Below are 20,847 nucleotides of genomic sequence, written 5' to 3'. Positions count from 1 at the left end.
AGCATGGCCAAAAAATTAAAAAAATTAAAATGACCCAAAAAAGTTGAACCCAGACATGGATCATTATGACCACATCTCCATCGCACTTCCTGAACTGCCCCCACCCCCCTACCCCAGAAGATCTCATACAGGACAGCAAACAAAGGCTGTATCTGTGCCTCATTTGATACGTGTGTGAGGCATCATCAGGCCCCCAGTGTGTGTCAGGTGCCGGGCCAGGCTCCAGGGCAGCAGCAGTGACGCTCCTGCCCCCCAGGTGGAAGGACTAGACAAGCAGAGAGGCAACCAAAACCTCGTGGCACGGGCAGACCAGGATATGACGCACACCCATGGGACCCCCTGGCCCAGGCCAGGACTCTGGAGCCACCATCATGCAAAGAGGGTGCCTGCCTTCAGGAAGCTCCAGCGAGAGGGCTGCCTCCAGGTCTGCCAGTTCCCCTTGCCTAGAGGTCTAGAACTGTCCGTGAACAAGGCTTCAGCACTCCTGGGTGTCCCACCCACTTTCCTGAGTATGGCCTCCCTTGACTGCCTCATGGCACCCTTTGATCTCATTACCCCTTCTGGGCTCTTACAAGCCATTCCAAACCCTCCCTGGGAAAACACCAGCCAGCTGATCCCAGGAGATTTCCAGGAAATGAGCTGTGAGGAGGCCCAGCCTCCTCTGGGAATACCTCATGCAGCCTGGCCTCTCTCCTGCCAGACTGTGACACCTCTGGCCAGAAGGAGAAGAGATTTATACCAGTCTGTCCCAGGCCGGGGGCTTCCCGGGTGGGTGCACTAGTGGTGAAGAACCCACCTGCCACTGCAGGTAGATGTTAAGAGACATGGATTCAGTCCCTGGGTCAGGAAGATCCCCTGGAGGAGGGCATGGCAACCCACTCCAGTAGTCTTGCCTGGAGAATTCCAGGGACAGTGGAGCCTGGCGGGCTACATACAGTCCATAGGGCCACAAAGAGTTGGACACGACTGAAGTGACTTAGCACACACGCACATGTGAAAAGGCCCGAACTCACCAAGGACTGCAAACCTCTCTCAGCAGGACAGACTGGGGACCTCTGGACAGGACTGAGGTTAGACCGTGAAGCCGAGGAGGCTCTGGGTGGGACACCCAGGGAAGGATCTACAGCGGCAAGAGACCGGGCTACACCCAGGGCTTCCTGGCCTGGAGGAGAAGCCTGAGGAACTGGGAACCCCAGGACTCTTTATATTGAATCCTTCCTCCATCCTGGGTGGAGGAGGGAAGGGGGAAGGGGGAATCTTCAGAAGCAGGGAATGGACAAGCCCACTGGCAGAGACTCCTCTTGCCTCCCAAGTTCATGAGCAATTGGCGATAGATTGCTGGGATCTCAAATCCTTGGGTATATAAGGCAAGGATGGTGATGGGAGAGATCCAGAGAGGACTTGACAGGCAGCGGGTCCTTGGTGATGATCCCAGGGCCTCAGGAAATAAACTTGCCTGCCGCTTTCTCCTCCCGCTGAGTGCGGTCTGCAAGAGTTCCTCCCACCGTTTGCTACAGACAGGACACGGGGAGGCCCTGAGCAGGTCTTTCCCAGCGCCTGCGGTCACCAGCAGCCCTCCCCTTCTCCCTGAGCTCCCCAGGCACGCCACACGCATTCGAGGCGGGGCCAGATGCCCACAGCTTGCCCTCTTTTTGTCCCGGGATTGGATCCCAGTGCGGGGTGGGGCAGGGCTGTCCCATTCCCCAGCACACACCTCCTCTGCTGAGAAAACGGGGCAGAGGCGCGCGCTGGCCAGAGAAGGGACCAGCCGAGCTCCTCCCTAGCCCTTCCGCTGCGCCTCGGCCCGGGTCCATGGCTCCCGACTCCCGCCACTCCGCCTCTCCCGCTAAGTGCGGAGGGAGAGCCTGGGATGCGAGCGAGCGCGGGGTTCCGGGCTGCGCGGTGCCAGTGCCGAGCACATTGCTCCTGCTGCTCACCTACCTGACTTACCTGGTCCTGGGCACCTGCGTGTTTTGGTTGCTGGAGAGCCCCGCGGCGCACGATTCCAGCAAGAGATTCCAGCGCGACAAGTGGGCGCTGCTGCGGAACTTCACGTGTCTGGATGGCCCGGCGCTGGATTCGCTGATCCGGGTGAGGGGCGCGTCTGGGCGGCCCGGGCGCGGGGGCGTTGGCTCAGCGGAGCGCACGGGCACGGGGCGAAAGGGCACGGCCCGGCTCCGGTCAGGGCACCGCCGGGAGCACTTCTCCCAAATAAAGTGGAAGGCACCGACGCGCGGACGGCTGTGGGCGCGCGTTGCAAGGTGGAGACCAGAGTCCCGGGCTGGATGGACCCCGATGCAAAGACCCCGGCTCGGGCGAGAGAAATGCGCAGCGCGGCGCCGTGAGCCCAGGGTTCGGGGCGAGAGGGCGAGACTCTCCAGATAGGGACCCTCCCTGTCTGGAGAGTTGCGTGGCGCACGCATCCAAATCTCGGGGTGAAGGCGATAGGGGGCGCACTGACGGGGTCCAGAGCTGGTGGGGCCCGACCGGGTCCGGGCAGCGTTAGGACAGAGAGGGCTGCTCAGATTGGGAGAAGGCAGGAGGGGTCCACCTGGGAACTCAGGGCGCTGTGTCGGGTCGGACAGCGGGCGAAGGGCGAAGGGGCACCCGTGGCCCCTTCCACAGGAGACCCACGTGCGAATTTGAGACCTGGGGGCGGGGACAGCAGAGAGCGCTGGTCTGGTCTGATGATGAGTGAGCTGGCAGCAAGACCGTTGGAGGCTGGGAGGAAAGTGGGTGCAGAGCGCTCTTGTCCCCGCTGCCACACACACACACACACACACACACACACACACACACACACACACACAACGCCCCAGGTTAAGTGGAATGGGGCCGAGGTGCAGGAGCCAGGGGACTTGAGGTGCGCAAAAAGAAAGCAGCAGACACAAGGACGTTCTGTGGCTGAACCCGGCTTTCTCCGAGTCCGAGGGCACGCAGCGAGGGCCCGGAGGGTCTGCAGGGGTCGGCGGGTGGGAGGATGCAGAGGTCGTGGAGGGCAGAGACTGCTGAGGGGGCGGGGGAAGACTCAGCGGGGCGAGGGGAGGGGGGCAAGCAGGGGAGGGTTCTTCCAGGCCTCACGATGGGTGAAGGTCTCCTTCGACCCTGGGCTGGACGGAGAGCTGCTCCGATCTGACGCAAGCGTCCATCTCTGGGTCCCTGGCTTGGTCCATGAGCACAGACAGCTGCACCCAAGCCAGACATCCCCGCACTGCAATCCAGGTGCCTTTTCTGGCGAGGAAAGCAGGGCCTGTGTCCCAGAGTTGCCAGCCCAAAGCTGGTCCCCAGAAGGTAGCAGGGAAGTGTGTCTGGTGGCAAGGGCCAAGGGCACTGGAACGGAGGTGAAGTTCTGAGCCCTGGGACTGGGCGGATGTGTCAGGCCTGGAACCCAGCAGAGGAAGGACTATCTCTACTAAGAATCTCAGGTGACACCTCCAACCAGTATCCCTAAACTTCTACAAATACAGACCGCCTAATCCTGGAGGCTGTGTGACACTCCCCTTGAAAAGGTGGCGAACTTCAATTACGAGCAGCCTGGCCCCCCAAAATGTGACAGTGATGGCAATGGGAATGATAGGAAATACTTCTATGCGGCACTTACTGTGTGTCAGGCTCTGTTCCTAGTGTGTGAACTTGCTCCAGCCCCACCTGTCTCACAGGTAGACGTCATTATTATCATGCCCATTGTAGATATGGGGAAACCGAGGCTCAGAGAGGCTCACACAAAGGCACGGCTTCATAGTCAGGGCGCTGGGGCTCTCAACCACCATGAGGACTGCCTCAGTGCAGATCTGCGTACAGGGGTGCTTCCCAAGTCTCCTGGCAGAGCTCTCATCTCTTCCCCTCCACCCACTTCCTGCTCACCTCCACTTCACCTCCTTCCTCAGCCCCCTGTGGCTTCAACCGTCCCCAGGAATACAGATGTGGTGTCTCCAACCCAGATCTCCCCAATGAGGGCAGACATGTTCATGTAACTTCCTGTTGTCGTTCAGTTGCTAAGCTTTGTCCAACTCTTTGTGACCCTGTGGACTGGAGCATGCCAGGCCTCCCTGTCCCTCACCATCTCCCAGAGTTTACCCAAGTTCATGTCCATTGAGTTGGTGATGCTATTCAACCATCTCATCCTCTCCCACCCCCTTCTCCTCTTGCACCTTCCTAGCAGTCCTCAAATTCCCCCCGGGCCAAGAGTAAGCAGCTCTGCTCTTCCCCGCTCCGAATCTCTGCCCCCGCATCCATACACCTTCGGAGTGCTCTTAGGTGCGTCCCTCACTACCCACACCAAATAAGGCCAGAGCCCTGGGCTTCTGAGTACCTCCTCTCTGTGCCTCCTGGACACTCCGTGCCGGGATGCAGGCCAGGCCCTCTCCATCACTCACCCCTGCAGGACTCTCTCCCCTCCGGATCTGCCAGCATCTTCTGTGCTGCCAGCTGCCACGGAGCACACATACCTGCGCTTGCTCCCCTTTACTCAGTGACCTCGGGCGAGGCCTGCCACTCCATCCCCAGCCTGGCAGAGCCACGCACGGCCTGGCTGCCAACTACCTTTCAGTCTCCCTAGTCTATATCCCAGACCCAGTCCTCCCTTCCAGCCTTTGCTCCTGTGGTCCTATTTCCCTGAATCTCCTTCTACCATGAACAATCCTAGCTAACCCTCTAGGAAGGCCCAACTAAAACATCACCCTCAGCCGCCTTCTCACATTTGTACAGAATGCTGGAGTTGATGACACACATTCTTTAAAGTATGGAGGCAAAATAAGCACATTTCAGAAAATCGAGAATCATGGGGGAAAACACACATAATTCTTAATAAAACTGTATTTTGTACTTTGGTACGTTAAAGAAAAACAGTCACCCTCTCCATGAAGTCTTCTGCCCCTACCCCCATCAGAATGCACACCCTTCCTATCCCGTATTTCTACAGCATTATATTCATAATAATGATAATGATAGCAGTTGCTAACCTTAACCGTGTTCCAGGTACTCTTTAAGCCTTTACACCTAATAACTCATTAAACCTCAACAACTCTAGGAAGTGGGTGCTATTAGTATTCCCGTTTTACAGAGAAAGAGACTGAGGCACAGAGAAGTTGGCTATCTTGCCCAGAATCAGGTAGCTGCACTGTCTAGGCGCCTAAAGCTTCATGGACGACACTGTATCAAAGTTAGTTGAGTTTGGGGACTTCACTGGCAATCCAGTGGTTGTGACTGCATTTCCAATTCAGGGGGACAATTCCTGATCAGGGAGCTAAGATCCCACATGTTGATTGATGTGGCCAAAAATATAGATAGATAATTCAAAAATTAAAAGAAACAAAGTTAAGTTCGACTTTGTCCCACTGAAAACTGAGGTCATGTCTCTTTCATCTTCAGCTCCCCTGATACCTCACATACAGGTCCTGACCAGGGCTTGTTGCAAAAATGAGAGTGAACAGGAGAGAAAACAAATGGAGTTCTCCCAGCCAGTGCAATACCTGGGGCTGATCTGGGCTCCAGGGTGGACAGGGGAAGGAGATGGCCCCATGCTCCCTACCCTGGGGAGGCCCTGGTTGGACAGGAAGAGACTCCTTCCCCCGGACAGGCTGGGATCAGAGTGGTTACAAGGACGGTCATATGTGTGTATGTGTGTGTGTATTTGGGTGCAGGGGCCCCATTGCCCCAGAAAGCCTGGTGGTCACTACAGCCTCTCCCCCAGGGCATCATCGAGGCATACAAAAATGGGGACATCGTCCTTGGCAACACCACCAGCATGGGACGCTGGGAGTTCGTGGGCTCCTTCTTCTTCTCCGTGTCCACCATCACCACCATCGGTAAGAGAAGGATGGGGTCAGGGAGGGGTGCTGGGGAGGGTGGCCTCGCCTGAGAGACCGGGGACCAGCTACTTTCAGAGGCGTTACTAGGACCTCAAGCACAGTCAGGCTGAGCAGCCTGGACACCGCCTGGGAGCAGAACCTTGGTCTTATGGAAGATGTGCTGAATCGGCTCCTGCCCTCCACCCAGGTTCCGGGAAGGTTTGTGAGGTGCTGCCCTGGGGATTTCTGCTACACAACCTTTCAGGAAGCAGAGGGTCCCCTGTGTAGCAGTAAAACCCCTCTGGACATTCTAGGGGTCCTAGTCTGCTCAGTCAAGCCCACCTACACAGCCTGGAAGGGCGTCAGGATGGGGTGCGGGAGAATAAGGGGAACGCGGGAAGGAAGGAGGGACAGAACCCTCTGTCTCAGCCTTGGGCGAGGTGGCCACTGCCAGAGGCCTCCCCCCAGCTCACTAAGGCACCTCCTCAGCCCCATCACCATCCTCCCCAAGCCCCTCTCCTCCCCAACACACAGGGACACCCGAATAGTTCTCACTCCCATTTCTCTGGCCCCGTCCTCAGGAGAGCAGAAGCGAAACTTGTCCTAGGAGGGTGTCTGGGGGCTGTTGTTTGGAGAAGAAGAGTGGCCTAGACCCCTCCAACTCTACACCCAGGAAATAACTCAGTGGGGCTGCCCCATCAACGAGCCCACCGCTCTGCCCCGGCGCCGGCATGACACCATACTCACCACCAGGTGGCATGCTGACCCCACTGGTGGCTACTGCTACCTCCTCCAGCCAGGATGCTGGCCCCAGGAACCAGGATCCCAGCCACCCGCTACTCCCACCTCGCCCCACCCGACACCCTGCCGCCCTTTCCTCCCCAGAGCTAAGCAGATGCACCCAGAGGACTCTCTCAGTTCAGTCACTCAGTCGTGTCCAACTCTTTGCGACCCCATGAATCGCAGCATGCCAGGCCTCCCTGTCCATCACCAACTCCCGGAGTTCACTCAAACTCATGTCCATCGAGTCGGTGATGCCATCCAGCCATCTCATCCTTTGTCGTACCCTTTTCCTCCTGCCCTCAATCCCTCCCAGCATCAGAATCTTTTCCAATGAATCAACTCTTCGCATGAGGTGGCCAAAGTACTATAGTTTCAGCTTTAGCATCATTCCTTCCAAAGAACACCCAAGGTTGATCTCCTTCAGAATGGACTGGTTAGATCTCCTTGCAGTCCAAGGGACTCTCAAGAGTCTTCTCCAACACCACAGTTCAAAAGCATTAATTCTTCAGCACTCAACTTTCTTCACAGTCCAACTCTCACATCCATACATGACCACAGGAAAAACCATAGCCTTGACTAGACGGACCTTTGTTGGCAAAGTAATGTCTCTGCTTTTGAATATGCTATCTAGGTTGGTCATAACTTTCCTTCCAAGGAGTAAACGTCTTTTGATTTAATGGCTGCAGTCACTATCTGCAGTGATTTTGGAGCCCAGAAAGATAAAGTCTAACACTTTTTCCACTGTTTCCCCATCATTTGCCATGAAGTGATGGGACCAGATGCCATGATCTTCGTTTTCTGAATGTTGAGCTTTAAGCCAACTTTTTCACTCTCCTCTTTCACTTTCGACTCTCTATCTGGCTTTAAATTAGACAATACTTCTTGGAAGCAGATCCCAGGCTACCCGGGGACTTGTGTAGTCCTCCACCGTGAAGCAAGCATGCTTGGGAGGCCCCTTGATTCCATGGGCTCCAGAAGGATGAGGCAGGATGGTGTTTATTCATCCTTACACCCCAGGGGGTCTAGCATAAGCCTGGCATACCATGGGCACTCAACAAATGCTGACTTGTTAATAAATTCCAAAATACCCATTCCACCAGCATTCCCTGAGCTCCAGAGCAGGAGGGGCTGCTGATGTAGTCACTGTGGTCCAGGCCCCCCCGGTGTGCAGGATGCCCTCATCACTGAGCCCCACACACCCACACCCCCTGCCCCAGGCCCACTGATTCAGAGGTTCGCAGCCTCTCTGCTCAGCTCTACCATCCCCAACGTGGACTCTGTCCCTCTCCCTTCTCTCCACTTGGTATAGCCCTAAAACTGTCTGGGCCAGCTCTGAGGGGAAGGAGGGCCCTGGGGCTCAGCATCCTTCTGTCCCTAACCCTAACCCTAACCCTAACCCGTGTCCCCCTCCCGTGTCCCTCTGCCCGCCCAGGGAGGGAAGAAGCGAATGGAGAACAAACGGGATTCTCACATTTTATGGTGCAAATACCATCCCTCCTAGAGCTTTGGTCTTCCAGTCTGCAGGTCTGGGGCATGACCTCCATGGGAAGGGAGGCTAAGGCCGGGCTGAGGGAAGGATGTGTCGGGCCCTGCACGGTGCCCGGGAAGGGCACCCCAGCTGCCGTGTCCCATCCATAGCAATGGTAGAACCAGGGCCCCTGAGGATGGAAAGGCTCCCTGAAGTGTCCCCTTTTTGCCCTCAGGCTACGGAAACCTGAGCCCCCGCACGATGGCCGCCCGGCTCTTCTGCATCTTCTTTGCTCTCGTGGGGATCCCGCTCAACCTCATGGTGCTCAACCGCCTGGGGCACTGCCTGCAGCAGGGGGTACACCGCTGTGCTCGCAGGCTGGGGGGCGCCTGGAAGGTGAGGGGGCCGCGGGGGCCACCACCGCCGCCTGGAGGGAGAGTCTCTGGTAGAAAAGGATGGATGCTGGCAGTCAGGGGTGCCCCAGGGGGTGGGTCACTGGTGGAAGCAGAAGGTCTTCCTGGAAATCAGGGTTCCTGATGGGAGAGTAGTGGGACTGGGGGGTCACTGCCCAGAATAGAGGGGGTCTTCAGTAACAAAGGGGCAGCAGTGGGGAGGCATAGGAAAGGCGCGAGGCAGCCAAGCCCTTTCCAGAAGCCCGGAGAACACGCACTGGTGGAGAAGACCCACGGGCACCTCGCTCCTTACCCAGGGGAGTGCTAGCCCTGTCTGCAGCTCAGTACCCCCAGGCTATCTGCCCGACCCCACCCCACCATCCCACGGCTGCACATGTCGGGCAGAACTAGCCTCACAGGGGCTGGGCACCGTGTGCACCCACAGGACCCGACCAAGGCCCGGTGGCTGGCGGGCTCCAGCGCCCTCCTGTCGGGCCTCCTGCCCTTCCTGCTGCTGCCCCCGCTGCTCTTCAGCCACATGGAAGGCTGGACCTACGTGGAGGGCTTCTTCTTCTCCTTCATCACCCTCAGCACCGTGGGCTTCGGTGACTACGTGATTGGTGAGACGCGAGGGGCACCTGCACGCATCTGCTCGCAGCCCGCATCCCAGGGGCATGCCCAGCCCCATGGGGTGTGGGGACCCAAAGTCCAGAGCACACAGGCTTAGTTTGGCTCGTTCAACCTGCCTTTGTGGTGTGATGGGGTTAAGACCACCCAGCTAAAAGTGACAGCTGGAGTTTGAACCCAGCGCCTCAGGCTGTAAGCCACACTTCTAGTCATTCCGAGGAACCTGAGGATCCCACAGGGTCCCCTATTATTTTTAAAGCTTATCAGAAAAGGGGGGGCTCTGGGTCCCCTCCCCCATCCATCTTTGGCCAGGGCCTCTCTCATTCACCTCTCCCACACTTCACCTTGCCCCACAAAATGCCAACTTCTTACTATCCCTGGGTTGAGGGCCACGTTGCCCCCATCACAGTGCAGGGGTGTCTGGCAGGAGAGCCTGGGAGCATCAGAAAACCCCAGCCTCATGCAGCCCCCAGTCAGCCTCCAAACTCTTGCGTGTTAGCAAGAAAGGGCTGTGTGGTCCAGAGTGTCCAGGGTGGGGTTTATTCGACGGTCATCACTCATCGTGGGCAAGGTAAGGGCCCAGGAGCAACTGTCCTCTCAGAACAGAGCCGGGTGGGTGCCCAGCAGGGGGCAGCAGAGGGGCATTCTGTGGGCGCAGGGGCAGCCCCATCCCCCTTCACTCCCTGCCCTTCAGGGGTCACCAGAGGAGCAGTGGCCCCCAGCACCACCACACGCAGGCCTCAGGCGGGCTTTGTGCCCCCACTCCCATCAATGATCCTAAACCGGGGAGGAGTACCTTCTCTCCTCCAGAGAAAGACAGAACCCAGCCTGGAATACGGAAATGAAATCCCGGGACTTCCTTGGGGGCCTAGTGGCTAGACTCCGTGCTCTCAATGCCAGGGGCCCGGGTTTCATCTAGTTCTGGTCAGGGAACTAGATCCGGCGTGCCACAGCTAAGACTCAGTGCAGCCAAATACGTAGATAAATTTAATAAAAGAAGAAATGAGGTCCTACCAAAGTAACAAACAGCTAGCCCATTAAGAGTAACGATTGTCACTGCATTTTACTGAGGAGGAAGATGACGCTCAGAGAGGCCAAGTCATTTGCCTGTGATCACACAGCTAGTAGGACACGAATTCTGACCTGTTGGCCTCCAAGAACTCTTACCCCTTCCAGACGGCCTCCCATAACCCCCGTCTGGGCCGCAGTGTTCCTGTCTGTAAAACAAGGGGCTGGGCCGGGTGATGGCCAGCACCTTCTGGCCTGTGTTCAGGGCCTGCTTCCCTGCACCTCTCCATCCCCAGGGTCCAGTGTCGGGGCCTCATACTGCCCCTTCCAGGTGTCCCCCATCCTGGAAGGGACGCTGTTGCTCTGGAAGGAAGTCTTTGGGATGGTTTCCTCCAAGTGAGTCATGCTTCCACTCCTGGGCCCAGAGGAGAAATGTGTCTGAGGAGAGGTGACGCCAGTGTCCCCAAGGCCTCATCTGCCCCCCAAACACACACACACACACACACACACGTGCAGCTCAGAGAATGAGTTCTGGATCTGTCCTCTCCTCTCTGTTCCCACTGCCGTTTCCCTAGTCTAGGCAGGGCCATTGCATATGGCTGGTTGGACAGGTTGGGCACTGCACAACCCTAAGTGGTTGCCATTCACACAGAGCACAATGAGAAGGGCACCCACGGACTGGCACAACCACTGTCCTTGTGCCCCTTTGGCTCTTATGACCTTTAAAAATTACAAGTTCTGGAACTTCCCTGGCTGTCCAGTGGTGAAGACTCTGTGCTTCCCATGCTAGGCCTTAGTTTGATCCCCGCTTGGGGAACTAAGATCCCACATGCCATGGGGGCCAGCCAAAAAAAAAAAAAAAAATTCACACCACCTGCCCAGCTCCTCTGAAAACCTCAGGGCTTTCCTGTAGTCGTTCCGGCACCCTCCCACCAACTCTCCCCCCTACCCCAGGGCTCAAAGGATGAAACTCAGAACTTGCCCCAGTTTTAAACCCACAAGTCCTTGTTCTCTGAGGGTGCCCAGTGCAAAAAGCGGGGAAGAGAAATGGGAATGGGACCCCTAACTACAGTCTCTTGGTGCCCACTGATCACTAGGGCTCCAGAGGTCAGTCCTAGGTGGGAAGAGCTGACAGTAGGCTCCTTAGAAGCATGTCTGGACAAACCTCTGTGAGTTGTTAGGACGCTCTGTGAGGCTCTGTGAGGCGTCCCGAGGCCCCATGGTCTCCTGAGGGAAGGCAGGGCCGGGGGAGGGGGCAGGCATCTCTAGACATGGCACCCTGGAAAGAGGAGACAAGGTCTCTGCCACCACTGCGGGAGCAGGGGCTTGGGAGGTGGGCAGCGACTTCCACACAGCCATCTCTGCAGGAGCGAGGAGGGTTGATCAGAGGGTCCCTGCTGCTCTGTGAGCCACCCTATGGGGACTGACAGGGCAGGGAGGCTGGTGTGTGGGGTGCAGGCCCCCCAGAGCCTCCTTCCACCACATGCTTTGACTGAGAAGGCCTGGTATGAACCCATGAGGGCCCTTTAAGTCCACAGGGGTGCTGGGCAGACCACGGCCATGGAGTGGCAATGGGCAGCTCTGTCCCCTGCACCACACACTTTTCCTTCTGCAGTCGTCTCAGCGCCTCATGACAAGTGACCACACGTGCCCTCATTTGCCCTCTCTGTGAGAACACACAGCTCTGGCTTGAGGCTACTGCAACTGGACTGGTCAGAAGAGTATTTCCTGGGCACCCACGTCCAGTGGGGAAGCAGGGAGCTCAGAGTGGAGAGGGAGGCAGGGCCTGGTCACATAGAGAGCTCTCTCAGGCTGAGTCATGAATTTTGGACTCTGTCCTAAGACTACAGGAAAGTTCTGAAGGTTTTCAGAGGAGCTGGGTAGGTGACATGATAGTACCTGTAATTCTTAAAGGTCGTAGAGCCTAGTGGAGACAAGGACAGAGGCCATACCAGGTCCACGAGCACATCTTCCCTGTGCTGGGTGTGAATGGCAACCCGTTAGAGTTGTGCAGTGTCCAGCCTGCACAACCAGCCCCCCGCTGCCTCATCGACAGCCCCAGAGAGGAGAAAGAAGTTGATGAAAGTCATAGTGCAAGCAAGCCAAGGACAGGTCTAGGATAGACTCCCAAGCTAGGGATCCTCATATGCACATGTTCTGGAATCTTCCATAGCTGAGAGGGAACAATCCACCTTCACCTATTCCCCATGTCTCTCAGCCCTCTTTGTCCTCTAGGGACAGGGTCAAACCCCTTCCTCGGATGGGAATGCTGAGGTCCACCACCTGGACTCTGGGCCTCCACTGTCCCATGTCAGCAGCCACAGGGGTGTCGTCTTCAGAGCCGTTCCTCCTGCGTGAATGCCGCGGTCAGAGCAGCCCCCAGGCCCCGGCCACTTGCTCCTCCTTGGCCCTGCAGCCAGCCCCCACGGCCCCCAGTTGCATTTGCAACTCCGTTGAGCGCCTTGCCAGCTGCCAGGTCTCCTGCTGCTTATGATTTTGGCTAAAGAAAAAATGAAATAAGAAGGGAGGAGAACACCTCCTCCCCTCCATTGACGGGAGCAAGCCAAGCCGATGGGTCCCCGGGGGCAGAGAGCTGGCTCACAGCTGCTCTCATCTGGGACCGCCAGCGGAATCGTGGCCTCCTAACCCAATCAGCGTAATCCAATCTGGGCTGCTGCCAGGTGGTGATGTCAGGTCGAGGGCTGTGCACTCATCCCTGAGCTGGGACCCAGGAGATCCATCCAGGCTGGGGAAGACAGCGAGGATCGGTGGTGTTAGGGACCGAAGGACAGAATGGGAAGTGGACAGGGAGGTGGGTAGTATAGAGATGGGAGACAGAAGAGGTCAGAGAAATAAAAGGCCAGGTCTCTGCCCTTTGAGCAATCTTGTTCTGATGAAGGAGATAAGACAGACCCCCGGGACAGAGGGAAGAACTAAGTTATGAGCAGCCTCTTATATATATAATTTTATTTATTTTTAAATTTCTTTTTGGCTGTGCTGGGTCTTCGTTGCTGTGAGGCTACTCCCTAGTTGCTGTGCGGCTACTCTCTGGTTGCTGTGCGGGCTTCTCATTTCGGTGGCTTCTCTTGTTGCTGAGCACAGGCTCTAGGGCGCTTGGGCTTCAGTAGCTGCAGTTCCCAGACTCTAGGGCACAGGCTCAGTAACTGTGGTGCTCGGGCTTAGTTGCTCTGCAGCATGCAGCATCTTCCCAGCCCCGGGAGTGAACCCTTATCTCCTGCTTTGGCAGGCGGATTCTTTACCACTGAGCCAACAGGGAAGCCCTACCTAAGCCTCACAGGGAGCTCCATCTGTTTCCTCCTTTAGTCGTTCCTTATCCAGTCCCCATCTGTGGGGCTCCAAAGGTGAGAAAACCAGTCGCCTGACTACAGATCTTACATGCCAGGCACCATTCTGAGCACCTTGCGATATGAACCATATGATAATCACAACAGTCCTAGAAAGTGGACCCTCTTATTGTCCCCGTTTTATAGATGAGGAAGCTGAGGCCCAGAGAGAGTAAGTAACTTACCTGGCCGAGGGCTGTGAGAGAGGGCAACACAGAGGCTCAGTCTAGTCTCTGAGCTGGGATCTGAAGGGTGAGGAAATGAAGAGCTTTCTGAACTGCGAGGACAGCGAGTGCAAAAGCCCTGGGGCAGGAAGGTTGATAGATGGAGAAATAGGAGAAGGACCAGAGTGACCGGAGCACAGTGCTCAAGGGGGAGGGACATGAAAATCCAGTCTGGGGAAGTAGATGGTGGGCACTGGGATGAGAATGTAGGACCTATCTAAAAGCCAGTGAAGTCACTGTCGTGTCTGACTCTTTGCGACCCCATGAACTGTAGCCCACCAGGCCCCTCTGTCCATGGCATTTTTCAGGCAAGAGTACTAGAGTGGATTGCCATTTCCTTCTCCAGGGGATCTTCCTGACCCAGAGATCGAACCCGGGTCTCCTGCATTGCAGGCAGACTTTTTACCATCTGAGCCACCAGGGAATCCCAAGGAGAAATTATTGTCTCCATTTCACAGGCAAAGGACATTCAGGCAGATGACAGTCACACAGCTAGTGAGAATTGAGCCCAGATACAAACCCCAGCAATTCCATTTCTTCTTCCTAAAGCTGCTGGCAAGCTGCCTTTCCTTTGAGAAAACCAAACATAGAAACAGGCAAACCACAGAGCAGGTATTACACACTCTTGGAGGATTTCCTATGACACAGTTTCTGATTCAGTGATCTGGAATGGAATCCAGACCATTCTCACTTCTAACAAACTCCCAGGCGATGCTGATGGTGCTGGTCCACAGGCCCCACTTTGAGAACCACTGGGATAGAGTATAAGCAGAGTCCTTCAGAAAGACAAAGGGGAATTTTAGGGTCAAAACTCTAGGAGTTAATCCAGGGAGGCTTCCTAGAATGTAGGGAGGTGATCCCAACAATCTCAAAGCAGTTTGGACCTCCCACGTTCTGCTTATCCACACAAAGCCATGTGTGTCTGTTTCTGTTTGGGGAACTTGGCCCTGACTTTCCCAGGTCTGCGTCCTCTGACCTTGCTTCTCCCTCAGGAATGAACCCCTCCCGGAACTACCCTCTGTGGTACCAGAACACAGTGTCACTCTGGATCCTCTTTGGGATGGCATGGCTCGCCTTGATCATCAAACTGATCCTCTCCTTACTGGAGGCTCCACGAGAATCATACTCCTGCTATCCTCAGAGTTCTGAGGGGAACTTCAAGCCCCGAAGCTGGAGGCAGGCCCTGGATGAGGAGGCAGGACCCCACTCCCCACAGCGAAGCTGCTCTCCAGAGGGACAGCACCCAGAACCTTCTACTCAAGTCTCATGCTGCGGAAAGGACAGCTAGCTATATTCCAGCATTTGTTCCACTTTCTTCTTCAGCAAGAAGATTATTGATTTTAAGCTCAGCATAAGACCACCCAGACTAAAGTTTACAGTTTTTGGTCTTCCCTTGAAGCTAGGTGCAGCTATACGATTAAATTTTATCCAGTGGGATATACAGAGAGGTGGCTCAGATGGTAAAGTGTCTGTCTACAATGCGGGAGCCCCAGGTTCGATCCCTGGGTTGGAAAGATCCCTTGGAGAAGGAAATGGCAATCCACTCCAGCACTATTGCCTGGAAAATCCCATGGACTGAGGAACCTGGTAGGCTATAGTCCATGGGGTCGCAAAGAGTCGGACACAACTGAGTGACTTCACATTCACGTCCACGTTCACGTTCAATCTGTGTGACTTACGGATGTGACTTACAGTGTGCAGAGGGTACTCCTCTTTACCACTCCCTTCTAGCTGGCTGCAGTGGTGGCTGGAGCTCTGTTGCACCGTGAGTTGGAGGCCATGTTTGAGATTGGTGACACAGTGAAATAGAAGGAGTCTGGATTCTTGATGTTTACAGAGCCACCATAACAAACCTGGACTGAATTCCACCAGACTTCATTTATGTAAGAGAGAAATAAAAATTGAGATTTTTAAAAACCCTATGAATTGCATTTTTCTGTCGCTCATAACCAAATCTAATTCTAACCCCAGGTGACACATGTACCCAGAGGCAAAGGCAGCTTCTGAGATTGGAGCATATTAGAGAAATCACTCCTTCCCCAGCTGGATTTGCCCCAGACAGGAGGAAGGAATGGATTGAGGCCTGCAGTGCAGGCTCCCGACAGCCCCAGAGACCTTCCAGGTAAATTCATTACAGATTTGCTGATACCTCTCAGGGCTCATACAGGCAGCAGGCAACTGGTCCCAGTTTGGCTGCTAATTCTTGCTCAGTCACTCACTACATCACAGAAAAGCCCAGAACAGGCCAGTGGGCTCCTCCTGACTCAACCTGCCCCACTGCATTTGAAGGTTCCAACCACCGTTTGTAAAGCCAGGTCAAGTTTGCAGAGGTCATTTCTGTTTGCAAAGCACGTCACCCTAAGCATTTCTATCTCTCACTCAGGGTTGCTATTAAGGCAGCACAGAGCTGTGTGGTCCCCACTACACCTAGAAACCCAAGCCCAGCCAGGAGCCCCTGGCAGTACTAACCAGCACCTGCAGGTTACCTGGGGCAGCTGGGTCCTTGGTTTCAGTGGGCACCTGCAAGTCTGCTCCCCTCCACCATCCTATAGATAGCATCACAAGGACCTAGGGTTGCTCCATGTAGCTCCTCCCTATGGGCAAACCCCTCAGCCTCAGAGCCCTGGTGGGACTGGGTCAGAGGCAGCCTCTTGGCCGAGTAAGAAGGAAGGGTTGTTACACCATACAGCTTGCCTCATCTGGCCTGGGCCAAAGTGGACCAAGGCCAGACTCAGAAGCAAATACCAGCGAGTAAACATCAGGGTCCATGCCCACTTCTAAAGGCCCCCGGGCTGGGCAGAGGAAAGTCAAAGTGCAAAAGAGTTTGCTGAAGTTCTGGAAATACCATTCCTTGTACTTAGCACACCCCAGAAGGAGGGACTAGCAATTCAGAACTAGGAGAGAGGAACCCGGAGTGCTAGATTGGCCTCTGTGGTTCCAATTCTGTCTTGCCTTGAACCTCTTTCTTCACATGCCTCTCTAGACAGTCCTTCTCTTTCCACCCAGCCCATCACCGCGTGCCTATCCCTGCTAAGAATGTCTGCCGCGCAGGGAACTGACAACCGGTAATGCTGGGCGGGGGCGGAAGAAAGCTTCTGATTGGCCAGTTCCCTACAGACGTCTGCCCCACAGCCAATAAGAAGAGACGCTGGGACTCTCGGTACAAATCCGGAAGTGGGGACCGGTAGAGCAGTCCAACGAGGGTTGTGGAGTGGCCAGACAAATAATAAGAAATAGAAAGAGGTAGGGATCTGGGAAAGGGACGAGAACAGAAAAGCCGACCTCAGAACTGAAATCACAGCGCAAAATGGGCAGTGAGGTCTTTTCCCACATAGTCAAGAGGGAGGGGAAGTGGAACCATAATACCGTGATAGTCGCAGCCAGAGAGCGATCCACAGTGTGCAGGCAAGGAACCAAGTCCTTCATTCACTCACACAACCTCGGCCACCAAATCCTGGCGGAGGAGGGGGAAGGGGGCCCTCAGAACTGTATACTGTAGTGGTGCCTGGCTCACCCTGGACCAGCTCCGTGATCCCCGACAAATCACTCAGTTTCTTTGCAGCAGTTTTCTCCTCCGCGAGACGGAGATAAGAGCAGAGCTGATCTCCCAGGATTAAATGAGTGACTGTGCAAAGTACCAGAAGAGTGTGCGTCAGCCCAGAGGAAGCGTAATGTGGATGTCAGCTGCTGGCGGTCCACAGCAGGCCCAGGGGCTGAGGCAGGAGGCCGACGCTGTGCCGGCCGGCAGCCACGTGGCAGGCAGCTGCCTTTGCTGATCCCTCTGGGGCTGGGGCGGGGTTGAGGGGTGAGGGTTGGGGGGAGTGGGTGGCTGGCCAGGCGGACTGGGCTGAGCAAGTGGTAATGCAGGACTAAGCCCTGCCCTTGGGGGCTCCCAGGCTAATGCCGTGGTGCTGCTGGCCAGGAGGGGTCTGGACTCTCATGAGTCACAGGGGAACTTCCTAGCAGAGACCAGGAAGGGCAGGCCGAGTAGGCAAATGCAAGGCTGGGGACCCTGATGCGGAGGGGCAGACAGAACCCTCACCCCAGACAGCTGCTGTTTCCCCTTTCCCTCATGGATGGGTGACCCAGTTCTGTGGCTCCAGCACAGCCCGGGCAAGATCAGACTCAATGTCAAACGGCCGTCACCTTTAAAACAGTGGCATCTTTTATGATCATCACCGCCGTCATCATTATCATGTCTGACATTTATTAGGTGCTTACTACGCATCAGACACTGTTCTAAGCTCTTGGTCATTTTCTTCTCCCATCAACTCTGTGAGAAAGGAGCTATTTATTTAATGCTATTTTAAAATGAGGGAAATGAGGTTTCTGATGGATGTTAAGACCGGAGGTAGCCACTGGTCCCCGTCAGCGGGTCATCTTAATGATCGCTGCCAGTTCTCTGGAGAGGGTGGGAAGATTCCTTTTTTTTAAGTCCTGTGAGATCTTAACCAGCCACTCCTCTTTCTGTGCCTCAGTTTCCTCACCTCTAAAAGAAAAAGCTGGCTTCAGGGAGTCTGAGTCTTACTACTTCTACAGTCTCAGTCTGGACTGTTCTAATTAACCACGTTTCAGGCAGGGCAGTTCCTGGCCCCTCCTGTCTCCTGGGGCCGTCTTAAGAGTTTGGATCCAACGGATCTCTCTCTGTCTTTTTCTTTCTCTCTGTCTCTGTCTCTCTCTCATACACACACACACACACACAATACAAGTTTCCCAGGCTCCTGCCCCCTCTCTCATAGCCTGTCTGATGCTGAAGGCCCAGCTTGGGGAGGGATGTCCATTCATTTTAGGAGCCAAGCCAGAGAAGGACTTGACTCAGTAGGAGCTGGAAGAATCCTCAGCCTGGGGCAAGAGCGATGCTGAAACTTCCCTGTTCCCCATTCCCCTCAGCCCTTATGTCACCAGGTCCCCACCCCTGGGCTCCAGGCCTAGAGAGCACTGCCCTGAAGTCGACCCCACAGACCACCCCCTCCACCCTCCCCAGACAACCCACACTGCTGGCCCCAGGACCTCTCAGCTCACAAACCCACTCACCCACCGACCCACAGGGCTGGTCCTTGGCCTCCCGCTCCAGTCCATCCCACCCCCCATGTACACACAGTGGTGACTGAGCCTCTGACCCTTTCTGACCCTCCTTCCCCCAATACAGGGCAGGACCTTCCTTATCTCATGTTTCTCCTTTGCCCTTTTCTGGGTGAAATCATCTCAGTTGAAATTGTTCCTTGACGCCATGGAGACAACCACCATTTCCTCCCCCAGGCCTTATCATCTCATCCCTAGGGTCTTTGCCCAAGATTACCAGCCCCAACCTTCAGACAGAAAATCTCTGCCAAGCCCTCACAACCCACAGGTAGGAACAACAGCTGGAGCTAGACATGATGCCGGGGATGGTCCCCACAGCTTACCAGCATATTGTCCAGAAGTACGAAAGAAAAACTGGCTGGCTCCTCTCTAGCCACCGACCCAGTCCATTGCTCCCTGCCTGGCCCTGGGGTTAGAATCCTGTTTGACCTTTGCCCACATTCCAATCTTTTCATATCTTTTCAGACCAACATTCACCTTATTTACTGTCATCACTTGCTGTGCAATATTTGAGAAGTCACAAAGCCTCTCTGAGCCTTAATCTTCTTATCCTTAAAATGGAAACTCTGATACCAACCTCAGGATTGTTTTGAGGAATGTGGGGAATGAGTAACTGGTGAGAAAGCACCCATGTTGTATCTAGCGCAGTATGCTGCTGCTAAGTTGCTTCAGTCGTGTCCGACTCTGTGCGACCCCACAGATGGCAGCCCACCAGGCTCCCATCCCTGGGATTCTCCAGGCAAGAACACTGGAGTGGGTTGCCATTTCCTTCTCCAGTGCATGAAAGTGAAAAGTGAAAGTGAAGTCACTCAGTCACATCTGACTCTTTGCGACCCCACGGACTGTAGCCTACCAGGCTCCTCCGTCCATGGGATTTCCCAGGCAAGAGTACTGAAGTGGATTGCCATTGCATTCTCCAGCGCAGTACAGAGCTCAGAAATATTTGTTTCCCTCACTTTCTCTTCTTCTTGGCCTGAAACATCTCCCCCTCCACCCTCTTTCATCAAGCAGTTCATGAAGCCCTGCTGTGTCCCTTCTTTCCAGATCTGGACCTGCCTGCCCTTTGGCCTCCAGTGGACTTGGGAGGGGCAGGAAGTAAGGAGGAGATGGAATAAATTCGCCAGAGTTCTGGGAAGCAAAAAGACAGACTGTAAAATGAGAATGTTATTGTGAATCTCAGAAGGGCCACTGCTGATCCACCCACCTAACAGGGCCTTCCCCCTGAGGGTGGGGTTGGGTGGGGGGTGGGCAGCAGAGGGGAGAGCCTTCAGCAGCTCTCTGGTTGTTAATCTCTCTTGATTCCTCTCCCATCCACCCTCTGAGTTTCTCTGAACTTCTGAACCTTTCAAGGTGGGGGACAGGGGCTGACACCCAAGAACTGCATCACCAAGTCTCATTTGGTCTTTGGCTTCAGATTTGATTAGGCCTGAGAAGGAAAGTGATGGGGGGTGAGGTGGGGACAGAGGATTCAGGGTAGTTGCTCCCCTCTCCCCCCAGGTCCTGGTTTTGCCAGTGGCTGGGTCCCTCTCCTAAGGGCAAAGTGTCCAGTGGCCCTTCCCAGGGTAGCAGCATTGGCTGGCTTGTCACAAGACTGCCCTTCCTTGCCCCCTCAGCCTAGGAGTGGTAATGACTCCCCGCCCTTTCTAGGCCCTGGGAACCGCACCATCGCCTAGACCCGCCCACACAGTGCACAATCTCTTTGTGGCATGTTTTGCCATGAACTCATGGAACGTGCCACCCACTCCCTGCAAGGGCTTGACTAAGCCAAGCACCCAGTTCAAGTTCACCAACCTCCCACCTTCTGCTTGAGCCAAACTTAAGCCAGGTGGTGGGGAGGGAGGCTCAGAGATCTGAATTAATGCTTGGAGGAATCAATCCACCCACCCTGGTCCAGGAGAGGCTCCAGCTCAAGCTCTGCGTGGCGAGGGTGGAGACCCAGATGGGGTGTCAGGCCGACCTTGTTACCCTTGCCTGGCTCTGCCTGGCTGGGTACAGCAGCATGAGGGAAGGCAGGGAAAAGGCTCCCAGAAACCCTGTTCTGGGCCATGCAGAGAAGTCAGAGAAGCAGGGACAGCCCCTGCCCCCAACAGGAAACCCCTTCATCAGACTGGGGGCTCTGTGACGTGGGAA

General features: G+C 55.4%; 1 protein-coding gene across 1 annotated transcript; it reads left to right on the top strand.

Annotated features, from left to right (window-relative positions):
* The first annotated feature begins 1,653 nt into the window (after nucleotides 1-1,653).
* KCNK17 (potassium two pore domain channel subfamily K member 17) lies at nucleotides 1,654-15,489 on the top strand. The gene is made up of 5 exons (XM_068960916.1): nucleotides 1,654-2,091; nucleotides 5,693-5,807; nucleotides 8,276-8,436; nucleotides 8,878-9,052; nucleotides 14,628-15,489. Exons 1-5 carry the CDS (start codon nucleotides 1,813-1,815, stop codon nucleotides 14,921-14,923), a joined length of 1,026 nt encoding a protein of 341 aa, XP_068817017.1. The 5' UTR covers nucleotides 1,654-1,812; the 3' UTR covers nucleotides 14,924-15,489.
* Nucleotides 15,490-20,847: the final 5,358 nt, after the last annotated feature.

Source organism: Capricornis sumatraensis, chromosome 22 (assembly GCF_032405125.1).
Source record: "Capricornis sumatraensis isolate serow.1 chromosome 22, serow.2, whole genome shotgun sequence".
NCBI classification, from domain to species: domain Eukaryota; kingdom Metazoa; phylum Chordata; class Mammalia; order Artiodactyla; family Bovidae; genus Capricornis; species Capricornis sumatraensis.
The sequence above is the reverse complement of the archived record's forward strand: the minus strand, read 5'-3'. Positions and strand labels throughout refer to the sequence as shown.

Coding starts and splice junctions, on each gene's coding strand:
- KCNK17 (XM_068960916.1), top strand. CDS start 1,813: ATGGCTCCCGACTCCCGCCACTCCGCCTCTCCCGCTAAGTGCGGAGGG. Junction 2,092..5,692: donor CGCTGGATTCGCTGATCCGG/GTGAGGGGCGCG, acceptor CCTCTCCCCCAG/GGCATCATCGAGGCATACAA. Junction 5,808..8,275: donor GTCCACCATCACCACCATCG/GTAAGAGAAGGA, acceptor TTTTGCCCTCAG/GCTACGGAAACCTGAGCCCC.